Genomic DNA, 13,205 nt, shown 5'->3' with positions numbered 1-13,205 from the left:
CAACTCATTGGCCATTGAAACTGCAGACTTCAAAATTTAGTCTTAAACACAAATATTTTTATTCTGTAGAGTCAGTTGTAGAACAGGTAAGATCTTTGAGTCACACTATTTAAAGTGAAATTCTCCTTTTTTACTTTGATTGTGGCATCACAGCATAACACCACTACCTATTTAGATTTTTGGTTTGGGCTCTTTTAAGGCTTTAAATACCTGGTACAGAATTGCATATATACTCCTACCTAACTCTGCAGTGGCATATTATTAAATGCACACTAATTGCAAAAAATATTTTCTTCTTTTCCTTCTGTGCATGCACTGGAGAGTCTCAGTTCTGAGCTGCTGTCAACCTGGGCTCAGCATGACTTGAATTATTGATGAAGGACAAGTAAGATGGTTTATCAGTTGTCCAGAACTGCTCAGCTATCTGCATTTACTCATAGTGATCTACCAGATTTTCCTCTTGACTGCATGTCTGACAGCTGGGGAATAGATTTATTCCGTGTCATGTGTGTGTCAAGAAATTAAAAAAAAAAAAAATGGCACTTACTCATGTCTTGTATTTTTAGCATAAAATTTTAATCTGTTAATAAGTTCTTACAGGTCATTGAGTTGAATGTCCAAATTAAACGATTTTATTTTTTCACTTCTAGGAAGCTGAAAAATGAGCTTCTGGAGGTGAGAAGGAAAGGCGGAAACCGCCACTCTCAGCAGGACAGCAGCAGGGTCTGTGTTCGCTGCCAGAAGAGCCTGGGCTTCATTTTTGACAGGGGAGAGCTGTGCCAGACCTGCCAGCTGAGAGTCTGCAGCTCCTGCCGTGTGCTGGGGGCTGAGGGGCACTGGAAGTGCTCGGTGTGTGCCAAGATTGCGTAAGTTGGGCAGTTCTATGACCAGGGTGTTACAACCTAAGTGTCCCAGGGTGACATGATGATGCTTGCATCCCCATTCGTGTGTTCTGCTTATGCTGGATATTATGTTCTGTGCCTTCAAGACTGGTTCTGAAGAGTGAATGTTTTGTTTGGGTTTTGTTATGAGCCTGCTCCCCCACGGCTGGCGGGGCAGTACATGGTGCTGCTTTTGCTTTTTGCTTTGCTTTTTGCTTGCTCTTGCTCTTGCTTCTGCTTTGCTCCTGCTTTGCTCTTGCTTTTTGCTTCTGCTCATTAGTTAGTTTAGCTAAGCAGTTGAAATTTTTCCCTGGACTGTTTTTCCTTTCCCTTTTTTGGAAACACTCAAACCTGCTCTGGGCTGGGACCTGGGAACACGGAGAGTTTGCACCTTGCGGCCTAGCGGGGCCTACTCTGGGCAGCAGCTGCCCCAGCGCCCGAGGGACTGATAACAGAGCGACCACCCCCAGAGAGACTTTCTGAATTTGTCACCTTTTTCAGAGAGGTGAAAGAGTGGCGCCATCCTGTACTGTTCATTCTGTGTGCTGGGGGTGCTGTGCCTGTTAAATAAACAGGTTCTTTCCACTTCTCTCTGAGGAATCCTCCCTGAACTGGCTGGGGAGGGCCTGTGTGGGTTTGCTTTCTGGAGGGGCCCCCTTTGGAGGTTTTCTCCTAAATTTGCCCTAAACCAGGACACCACGTGTGGAGCTTACAGCCCTGGCAGTGATTTTGTGCTACCATTGTACACCCCCTTACAGAGAATACACAAGGGGAGAGGCTTAGCTGGGCTTTTATTTGCTGCACCATCTCTTTTCCCAATTCCAAGCCAGTTTCAATGAGCTTGTTTTCCAAAGACTTGGAAGAATAATCCACCTGATTAGTTTGGTAATAAGGCTTTTTTTTTTTTTTGCTTGATTTGGTAAGATAACCATGAAGGAAAGGAGAAATGCGTCGGGCAACAAAACTCAGTTACATATCCTGGTGTAAGGACTGGATGATGTAAGAAAGAGATGGAATAAAAAAAATGAATGGAATTTTTTTAACAGACCTTCAAACTAACAGGATCAGAAAGGGTAAATTGTTTCAGGAAGTGAACCCAAATCGCTAATTCTGTCAAGACTTTGATTACCTAGGCAGTTAGTGAAAAATTAACACAGCAGGGCATGGAGTTTAGGGTTTGTGTCGTCAAACTTGAGCTTTAGAAGGTTGCATCCATTTTTAAGTAGATGCCTTAACCTCCTCTGCATCCAGTGGGGCACATCCAAAGGACAGTGTCTTACCTTATAAGACAAAAAATGTTTACTTGTTTGATTTGTGAAATGATTTTAAATCAGTAGGGGCTGGCTGAGCTCCCTGTACTTTGCCTCAGGCAGTTCCTGGGATAATGTCAGTGCTGCGCCTTTCAGAAGTGACGGGGTGCGAGTGATGTGACAGCTTGGAGAACAGCAAACACAATGCTGCTCTTTAAAAATGGAGAAAAGAAAAAGGCATTTGTTGACCCTGCCACACTACCTCTAATTTCTCTAAAAACACTGAAACAAACGGTAGCTGTGTTGTTTGAAAGCCGAGACAAGGTGACAGGATGAGGAGTAAAGAGCTGGCTCAAGAACAAGTGATGTCAAAATCAATTTAATTTCCACTTTTGACAGGTGACAGAGGAGGATTGGTTGCTGTCTTATAACTTGGCTGAAGTTAACCTTTTGATATTCTCTCTTGTTCCTTTCTAATAGGCTGACAAATTAGGGTAGCTGTGCCTTGGAATAAATTCTGTCAGTGTGATTGCAGACCTGACTGGAAAATTGTAAAGCTCTGTTCTCAGCATGGACATTTCACTGTCAAAAAAACCTCAAGAAAACAAAGCCCAAAAAACCCCAAACAAACAAAAAAAACCTTTTTAAAAAACCCCGGTGATACAGAGCAGAATATTTCCTGGCTTATTACTGTTAAATATTTTAGTTAAGGACCTTGATGCAGCAGATGGATTTGCCAGTTACACCTGCAGGAGACATAAAACTGAGAGGTGCTCCAGGCATGCTCAAGGACAAGATTTGGTTTCAAAGTGATGCTTAGAATTTAGAGAAGTGGTTTGAAGGTAAAGCAAGTGATGGCTCCCTATGGGCATGTGGAAGTGCTACATTTGGGAAAAAAATGCAGCTGCAGAAACATAAAATGAGATTAAAAACAGCTTCTGCAGCTATTCCTTAGGAAAGGATCTGGGTATTGTACTGGATAAAAGCTGAACATGAATCAACAGAATTTTCCACTGCAGAAAAATTGAGCATCACACATTGATGTACAAGCCAAATTATGGCCTACAAAATACATGATAAAATCATGCCCATTTCTGTGTATCAGAATTCAGACAGGCCACCTGGAGAAAGTTCAGCAGAAAATAATGAAACTTGGCACACAGGATGTCCAGAGCAATAGAAGGAGTCACAAGTGTTCAGCCTAGGCCAGAGAAAATACCTGAGTTTTAAATCTACAGAATGTGGCTTACAGGCTGTTCTAAGACCCCTCTTTAGGTAGGAAGAGTGATACTTAAATTGCAGTGAAAGGATGTAATTTAGATGGTGTGAACACTGACATAACTTGGAAGGGTTGCAGAATGTTATTTTACAACAGGTTGGATAAGCCTCTCTTGGGGTGATGAGTTCAGTAAGGATGGTCCTGCTCTGGGGCTGAGAGATGAGTGAGGAAATTTCTCAGAACCTGTGTGACCTCTGCTTCTCCTGATTGTGCTGCAGTTCTGTGTGCCAAGCAGGGTCCCAGCAACCACCCTGACAATTCATTCTGGATGAAGTCTGCCTTTAGGTTATTACACACCACGGTGTAATTTGCTTGCAAAGTGCTGAACTTTTCAAGTGCTAACGTTCTGTCCATGTTGAGTGTTTTATTAAATTGAAAGCTCTCTCTCCCCTTTATTTTTGTTCATATGCAGGGTTTCTGCAAGACTTCATGACAGTTAATGATATGCAAAATGTCTTTTACATTGCTGGGAGTACACAGAGAGATAATCTTCTGTGTGGGCAGTGTGAAGATGGAAGTTTGGGAAAGGCATTTCAGTTACATCATTGTGCATAGTTCTCACTTAAATTATTTCAGTTCTGCTTTTCTACCAAGTGAGAAATGCAGGGGAAATCAGGATTTTTAGGCTCTTTTAATTACATTTGATGGAGGAGTTGATTAAGTTAATAGGGCTTTTGACAAGATGAAAAGGCAGAAGGCAAGGAAGAGAAAATAATACAGTGTTAAGAGACATTTATGCTTTATAGGTAGCAAACAAAAGGTAGGAAGAGGAGAAAAATCTTTTAGCTCTGTAGCATTGACCTACATGTGGTGTTTGTGTCTGTCAAATTGGACTGCTTTACCATGCTTTCCAAAGAGTGTTGGAGGACTTTTATATTTGTCCCTCTCCTTTGTCCCTTTTTTAGCAGCCTTGATTATGTTGATGTCTGTATTGACTCCAGCCCCTGCTGAGCTGTTCCATTAGCAGAGCCAGGTTAAACTGTTGTGATGTGATGTGATGATGTCTGCTGTCATACAGACTGTGAGACCCTTAAAAGTCAGGGAGAAGTGTTTGTGAACCCTTTACAATTTTGGTGCTGCACTAGTTCATCCCTGTGCTCCCCAAATTGTACTCAAGAGTGTCCTTTAAATGCTATTAAAGGTGATGATTATAGCAGTAGCTTGTACAAGCACTCTTCAGGCATGAATTACACCTGCAGGAATATGTCCAAAAGTTTTTCAGAACTGTTGGAAAACCCAATTAGTACATTTGGTGTCAGAGCAGAAAGTCTGGTACTGGGTGGGGAGTGTGGACGTTCAAAGAGACAGCTACTGCACAAATTACTGCAGAAATAACTTGAATTACAGATACTCCAAAGTGGTTGAAGAAACAAATAACTTGTGTCAATAAAAAGAATGTAGGTAATATCAGCCAACTTCTGCCTGTTGCTTTGTTTTTAATACATTTTGACACTTCTTTCCTTATGAGCATTTTGAGTCCTGCCTGTCCAGTCCTAACCTGGAGTTTGGGATGCTTTCAGTACAGTGAAAGGGCATTTTTGTCATGTGGCTTGGGATCAAAAGTTGTTATTGCTTTGAGAGGTATGATGGATTTATGTACAGCTACCAAAAAAAAAGGGGGAAAAAATGGTGGCAAACTGCAAGCTTGCTCACTTTGATTTGGAGAACAGTAATTTCAAGATGCCAATTTTATGAGTATGTGGTAAAACATAATATTATTATCTGAACAAATTAAAAAAACCCAAGCACAACATAATAACATGATGGTGGCTGTAGAGGTGAGACACTAGTTCCTTTAATAGTACAATCTCTTGTTCATCTGTCAATCAGAACATCATCTGGCAACAAGAGAATCTGACTTCTATAAAGGAATACTCAGAGCATTTAATCTACCATTTCTCCAGAGACAGACTTGCCTGAAAAACAGCTTCTGGTGATGGGGAAGCTTGTTACAATACATTAATTACATTCTGAAAAGCTTTCAAAAAAAAGAGATTTAGTGAATTTGAGGAAAGACATTTGAATGTGAATAATGACAGAGGTTCATCAGTATTTTTAAATAAAACAAACAGGTATATGTGTAAGTTGTCTTACAGTCTAGAGTTACTATCAATTGATATCTCCCTTGAATGTCCATAAAGAGAAAATTATTTAGCTGGATTTTGCCCCTCATGGGTGTTATTACCAGGGAAAATATAAAGTCTCAAGACAAAGCATTTACAGGTCAAGAAGGATTAGAGCTAAGTCCTCAGCCAAACTCCTATTTCTCCAGTTGAGGTCAGAGAACAAGACAGTCCTTATCCATGTGATTTTGTTTGATAGTTGTGCTGTTGCACTATTTAATGAGGTAAATCCAGCCTGTATGTAGTGATGCACCTGAAAGAGGAAGATTTCTGCCCCATTCCCTCCATACAAGGAACTGAGGTCATCAGAAGCTTTCAAACATGGGTGTTACAAGAGAAACTTTCCATTAAAGTATCTTTTTTCCCCTGCATTTTCTTAAATTATGAGCACTTTGTGTTTTAAATTTGGCAGACAAAATGATCAATAAATTGAGGGAAATAAAGTTCTTCCAGCTGTCTTCTGAAAGGCTTATTTCACACCTTGATGCTGTCTGTACTTCCCATTGCAAGGGTGTCTAGGCATCTGAGAGCACTGCCTTTATATGTCAAATGTCTAGTTAGCCCAAGTTATTACAGCAGAACAAAGCAGTAATGGAAAATTTATCTTAATCTCTGAAATAATTATGCTGTCTTAACATGTCATGAAAATTCATCAGAATCTCTTAGTAACATTTATTCCCATTAGGAGCCTAAAAATAGAGGCATTTCCAATGTTTTAGTATGCAAATGCTTTTCAAATTTCTTATAATTTTATTTTAGTAACTTCTAGGCAAGTTTGCCTTCTTTTCACAGGGTCAAAAATTCTGTCTAATAGCCTCACAGCATAATAAAACTTACAATGGAATTAATTTGTGTTGCAGAAAATACTGTGTGGAACTTAATACAAAGATGAGGGTATGTGAGGTTATGTGATAAGGGCTTTGCTATGTTCAAACATGGGCTGGATTTTATCCAGCCTTTGGTTTTGCCTTTTTTCCCACATTTTCTTCCTGAGGAGGAAGTAAAATAACTTGAAAAAAAACAGGGGATGGAAAGGAAGGTAGGCTGAATCTCTGGCATCTGCTGTGGATGTGAGTTAGAAAAAATGATCAAATGGAGAGGAGAGGAAACTGTTTTACCAGTGTGGAGCTTTTCCTTAAAGAAATAATTGAGAGTAACAATTGGGACTTTCCATCTGAAATGGATTTTTTTATTATTAACTGGGGCATTTAACCATGAAGTGCCTCACAGAAATGAGAGTGGAAAATCTGAATTTTTGAGGGGCAGGCCATAGGTTATCCAGTGTCATTAATTTGTTTAGTGGGAGACCACAGAGGGGGAAGAAGCAGGGAACCATCCCTGCTTCCTCTCCCATGATGATGGGAGTAGGTGGATCAGTAATTAATGTAGAAGGACTTTAGCAGATACCTAAAGTATCTGGTACTCAACTGAACTGCCTGAATGTTAATCTTCCTAGCTGTTCTGAGCGTAGGAAAGAGCAATCACGCAAAAATTGCTGTTATTACAATTTATAACAGTGTTTTCCTTTTTTTCTAAAGCTACTAGCTTCAGCATCTGTTGACAATCTTAAATCCTGTTTTGGCAGAAATTACACATGTTGTTTACATCATGAGCCACCTCTAACTGAGACAGTAAAGAAATGCATGCACATAGCATGATCTGCAGTCTGCATGGACCTTGGGCCCATTTTGCAAACACCAGAGCCAAACCTGCAAGCACTGATACAATGTGCTATTGAGCAAAGCCCTGGTTTCTTTTCACCTGAAAAGTTCTTTAGACAGAAAGGGTTCATTTTAATCCTGTATCTGAAATAGTGCATCTTTCTTCTATCTCAGTAGGAGAGAGACTCTCCTTGTCATAATTGCCTTAAAATAACATTATTATTATTATAAGACTGTTGAGCTCTTGCTCTTCAATTTTTTGATTCAGAATGTCAACTGCAATTATTAAATTCAAAATTCAAGTCAGAGACTTAGGAAATCATTTGATCTGAAGTAATTTCTATTTATGTGTAGAGCAAAAACTCTTTTAATAGGTACTCCTGACATGTATGAGTGATAAAGATAACATGAACATGAAGTCTTTGTGTGAATTGTTCAGCATTCATGGAAAATACATCCAATACTAATGCACTATAAATTAAAATCTGCAAAGCTTGAGAATTTTCCCTTTATTTCATTAGAATGTGATATTTTTGTAGAAATGATCTGTTGAGTAAGGACATTTTTGCAAAAAAAGGTCTGCCAGCTGAATTCAGGATCTGAAGACAGACAGTAACACTGATGGAAATAAGGATGAAGGTCTGAAGTGAGGGCTGATAACTCTTGTTTCATGCAGCACTCACAGCGGCTGGATGTCAGTGCTTGCTGCTTTTCCCCTTTCACATGGATAAACAAGGCTCACCAGAGGGATGAAGTACCTGACTGAAGAAAGGCAATTCTCCTTCCCTTTGCCATGTTTTGTGCCTCAGCTGAGACTCTTGTCTGTGTTTTGCCTCAGACCTCATTCTTCTGGTGAAGCCAGAGCAGAATGGGTGTGAGCCTCTTCAGAGCATCCCTGGCAAGGAGTTGGCATATTGGAAAGGTGGATTTTAATAACATCAGTCTAATGAAGCAGGTGGGCAGTTCACTTTGCTGTCATTACCTGAATGGGCACAAGGTTCAGCTCTGTCAGTGTAGTGACTGTCACACTGCTTTGCCTGCTCAGCCCTGAAAAAGGGATTTGCAGCTTCCTCTTTCCTTGGGGCCAATTTGTGTTTGCCAGCAATGTCCAGGAACATCCTTGGCTAAGCAAGAGAGCACAAGCTGTGTAATTCGGGGCTGTTTGATAGTGGCAGGTTGCAGGTAACAGACAGAGATTATTAAGAGAAGTAGATTGCTTAGTTATCCTTTCCTAGAAGATAAAGGGATCTGTCCTGTCACAGACATCTTTTATGAAAAATCCTTTCCTTAGGATTTTTTCTCCTGAGAAGTTGAGAGGCCTCAGGAACAAGATGTAAACAATGATTATCTGCTGCTGTGGAATGCAACAAGTAGATCTGTGATTGGTCTCAAGCAATTGTTTCTAATTAATGGCCAATCACAGTCAGCTGGCTCGGACTGTCTGTCTGAGACACAAGCTTTTGTTATCATTCTTTCTTATTCTATTCTTAGCTAGCCTTCTGATGAAATCCTTTCTTCTATTCTTTTAGTATAGTTTTAATATAATATATATCGTAAAATAATAAATCAAGCCTTCTGAAACATGGAGTCAGATTCTCATCTCTTCCCTCATCCTCGGACCCCTGTGAACACACTCACACTGTCCCTTCCCTGCAAAGCTAATGTTTTGAGGAAGATGAGTGTTGGGTCAGTAGTTACACAGGGATGGCAAAGGAAGGGAAAGTCCTTCTGTACAGTTCTCCTTCCTCACTGCCAGCCTGGTGCCAGCCTTTCCCATCTTGGAGGCTGCTTTCCTACCACAGAGGAGCAGCAGAGGTTGTTCAGGTGTGGGATGGGATTGGGACACAGAGAGAGAGTCTGAGGGTGAGCTCTGAGGTCCCATGCCACAGTGGAATGGAGGAGAGGAGAGCATTCTCCCAGGGATGGATGCTGAGGGACAACCTGCCTCCACCAGCAACAGCACTGCTGGTCCTTCCTTGCACAGCCCGAAGTCCTCCATCCACTTCCATCCTGGTCTCCTTCCACAGCTGCCACAACCATCCTTCCCTTGTCTGCAGCTCCTTTGGTCTCTCCAGCCCCCAGGACTCTCCCTGAACTCTTGTTCCTGCTATTACAGGCTCAAATCTCACATCAGATCACAAAAGTAGTGGACAGTAAAACGAGCACACTCTGGTCTCAGCCACCCTTCCACCCAGGCTGAAAGCCCCTGGGCACCTGCGATGCAGGAGGCACCAGAGGTTTCCTCTCCCTCATCACTGTTCACATCTGGCCAGCAAATATAGGGGATGGCTCTCCAGGGGCTCTGTGGCAAAGAGCTGCCCCTCCATGAATCACAGCAGCCCAGGTGGGTGTCACTGTCAGGGCTGTGTGTGGAAACAATTGCAAGGTTTGGCTGTAAAGCCTGGAGCTCTGTGTGGAGCATTGTCCCACTCTGCTGGAATCCTGGGGGAAGGTCACAGCTCCTTCAGGGTATCAGGGCTTGGAGGAGGGTGAAGATGCTCCTCTGGATAAGGATGTGGGCAGTGTTCTGTATGACCTTGATCAAGTTGAGTATTTCTGGTAAGATATCAGGGATGGGTGAAATCTCCATCCAAGGGGAAAGCAGCACTTGTGGAATTTGATAGTCAAACTTGGTAGTAACTGAGGAAAAAAATGAATTTACTGGATAGATGATACTGCAATGTGATATGTCATTCACATTGCAATGGAATTTGATGGTGTAGTGAAAGGTCTGGAAGGTTTATGGTTTGATGCAAAACATTAAACATGCCATAAGTCTTGCAATAAAATAACTGCACAGAGAAGTAAGTGCTGTTAGAGAATTGTGAAAATACACATTCTGAGAAAAGAACATTTTTTACACCAGGAGGCCAGGCATAGTTTCTAATGAAGTGAATCCATTTCAGTGTTTGGAACCAACAGAAGTAATTTTAAAATTCCCAGTTGAAGCATAAAGATTTTATTTAATACCTTTCACAATGACTGAGTGATCGTGATGATGAATTATGGAGGGCTTTTTCAGTAGGAGTCTGAAACAACAAGATACGGCAACAATCCATTTCTATGCTTGTGGACATGTGTTTGGGATTTTGATTTTTCTAATTTTTCTTTTTTTTAGTGACTCATGAAAGATGCATGATTCATTAACAGACTAGGACAAACTGATAATATTTGTATTTTCACCAGTGTCAGGATGTTATTCTGTAATTTTTAGTATTTTCTCAAGTGAGACTGCATTCAGGCATGACTCAGAAATAACTTAATAGTGAAGATATTGATCAGTGCTTTAAATCCATCTGTGGTAATTTTCATGCCCAAGGGACTGGATGATATCTTTTCCAGTAGAGGTTTGAAAGTTTTCTTATTGAACAGTAAGCAGGAACATGAACAGTAAGCAGGAACTGATTTAGTCTGGAGCTAAATCAGTTTTTAATGTTTGGGAGTTATTAGTCTGTTTATTTGTTTTTTATTAGAGTATTCATGATTAGTAGCTTTTTACCATTAAGTGTGTGTAGTGAGGCAGTAGAAATGGTGATGCTGTGCCATAATGAAAGCAATTCAGGAAAAGGCTAACAACCAGCATGAAAACATACCCAGCAAAAAACACAGCAATGCCAGTACAGGTTTTCTTAATTGCTAGTATAAGTAAAAGAATTTGAAACCAGAAAAAGCAGCATTATTCAGAACAGCAAAGACAAACTTCCATTGCTCTAAATTTCTGGCACACAGCTAATTCATAGCAGCACTGCCATGTGTAGAAACTGCAGATAGTGTCAGCATAAAAAACTAGAAATTAAAAATATATATGGACTTGCAGCAACGTCTCTATAACCACGTAGGGTCCATGAACTGCTGACTCATCTGGCAGGAGCTTTGGTGGGGGATTTTCTCCCTCAATCCAGTGTTGCTGTTTCTATGTCTTTTGTCATTTTGGAGGTATTGGAAACTGTGACACTGAGTAGTTCACAAAAGACCAGGATGACAGAATGTTCTGTGTATTTTAAAGAAATCTTGTAAATGTGGTTGGAACACTTTTTTGCCAAGTAAATTTCCATCTACTAAAAATTCCTTTCCATTCACAAAGTAGGTGATATTTTCCTGCTAAGTGTCCTATTATTCCAAGCTCTACAATCAATGTCTCTACACTTTATTTTGAACTGTGCAAATGTTGCCCAGAATTATTGAGTGTGGCAGCTGATTGATGAACTGCAGTAGCTTTGGTTGGCCAAGTTTGTTAATGTGTATGTGTCTCTGGCTTTTCTCATTTTCCTCTTACAGAGAGCTACGGATAGTGACAGGGGAATGGTTTTTTGAAGAGAGAGCAAAGCGCTTCAAACAATCAAATCTTGGAACTGATGTTGTCAGACAGTCAATCCTTCACAAATTCCCAGGTAGGGACCTCAAGAGTGGGATTTACTTGTGCTTCATAAGTTCAAAACCTTATTTCTTGAGTGTTTGACTTGTATTTTATTCCTGACTGAAGTATAATCAGTATTTTAATCTTAATTTTTTATTTGTGCCTATACAGTGATTTTGAATGACTAATATTCAGGAAAGGTAAGGCCTATGTGAAAAAAGTATCTCTGTGGAGATAGGGAGCTGCTGAAAAACTCCTGTCCAAACTGAGAAAGTTCATTCTCAGTTCCTGCCCGGAAGTTTGGCTGTATGGAGAGATCTCACCCTGGTCATTTTTTGCCTTTGGCTCTCTTATTTGTGACAGTGGTGTGTAAAAATCACTCAAATTTTATTTTTCAACTCTGAAGAAGAAAGGTAAATTTGAGCTCCTGTGCTCTGTTGGATCATGGGCTATATCCAGGCCACCTGGTATTCAGACTTTCCTTTTGCCCAGGTTTCTCACACAAGCTGCACCTGCACTTTTAGGTACAGTAAATTGTCTGTCTGTCTGTCTTGGCCAAGCACAGGCCAGTGTGAGCTGCTCTGGTACCTTGCAGGGTACCACAGGACCTCTGGTGTAAGAAATTGGAGTTTTTCCTGAATGCTGATGCTTTGTACTCACTTAACTCCTTCACTCTGAACACAGAAGCTGTTGGGTTGTTTCAGATGCAGCATTTATGCCCAGTTTTATCCCCTAGCTTATAAGGGGAGGGACTGGTTTACTGCCACTGGAAAAAATTCATGGTGCAGACTTGCTCCTTGGAAAACACAGACCTTGCCAATATCACTGTGCTTCAGAAACTGTAAAGCTGGCAAGTGTGTAAATCCTTTATATTATGTCAGTGGTCAGATTGGGTATTTCATGATTTATGTCTTGATAGATATATTGAAAAATCTACTGAAGCCATTTTCCCCATACCTTGCTCCTAGGTGAACAAACATTTTAATTATGAAAACATTCTCTCATTCCCCACAGAAGATACTGTACATTTCAAAATTAAATTTCAGGTCCTTTGGTTATTAAATATTGTCACTGATAAATCTGGAAGTGTAGTTCAAGGCAAGAGCCGATAATGAGGAACATCTCAAGCCAAAGTTTTATTTTATTGCAAAGATCCCCCAAGGCTTTTTCATTATCTCTTTCTGTAGGTTGTTTGACGTGCTGTGTTATTTGTGCAGTTCACCTTTTATTTTCCTTCTCCCTCCACTGCAGACACAGTTTCCAATACAGATGATGAAAGAACATTCAAAAATCAACCCCAAGAGAATGAAGAAAAGCCAGATGTACCAGTCTGCTCCACAAATGGGCACAAATCTGTCTTTAGCAGACCTAGAAAGATTGGGTAAATCCTTTTGTTTTGTTGTTGTTCTTGGTTTTTGTTTTGGTTTCTGAGTGTTTTTTTGAAAACTGATAAATCTAAAATCAGCTGTATATGGTTGGATACATTTTCTTTTGGGTTTTTCCAGTCTTCCACATCAGCCTCAAACTTCCCAGGATTAGAAATTGCCTTCATTTAAAGGCATGTTTACTGTAATTAAATTGCTGTTTCCTGGGAAATGCAGCAGCAATTATCCTTCAGCTATAAAGGCAGCAGAAAAAAAGTCAATTTTACTTT

The 13,205-nt window shown here is 40.4% G+C and overlaps 1 protein-coding gene across 1 annotated transcript in view; it reads left to right on the top strand.

Moving 5' to 3' along the window:
- The window catches only part of SYTL5 (synaptotagmin like 5), a 76,537-nt gene that overhangs the window by 35,018 nt on the left and 28,314 nt on the right, over window positions 1-13,205 (top strand). Inside the window, exons 3-5 of the mRNA XM_030953265.1 lie at window positions 651-866; window positions 11,473-11,585; window positions 12,803-12,932. Coding sequence (XP_030809125.1) covers window positions 651-866; window positions 11,473-11,585; window positions 12,803-12,932 — 459 coding nt within the window. The remainder of the gene's footprint in view (window positions 1-650; window positions 867-11,472; window positions 11,586-12,802; window positions 12,933-13,205) is intronic.

Source organism: Camarhynchus parvulus, chromosome 1 (assembly GCF_901933205.1).
Source record: "Camarhynchus parvulus chromosome 1, STF_HiC, whole genome shotgun sequence".
NCBI lineage: Eukaryota > Metazoa > Chordata > Aves > Passeriformes > Thraupidae > Camarhynchus > Camarhynchus parvulus.
Note: the sequence above shows the minus strand (reverse complement) of the source record. Positions and strands in the feature narration are given on the sequence as shown.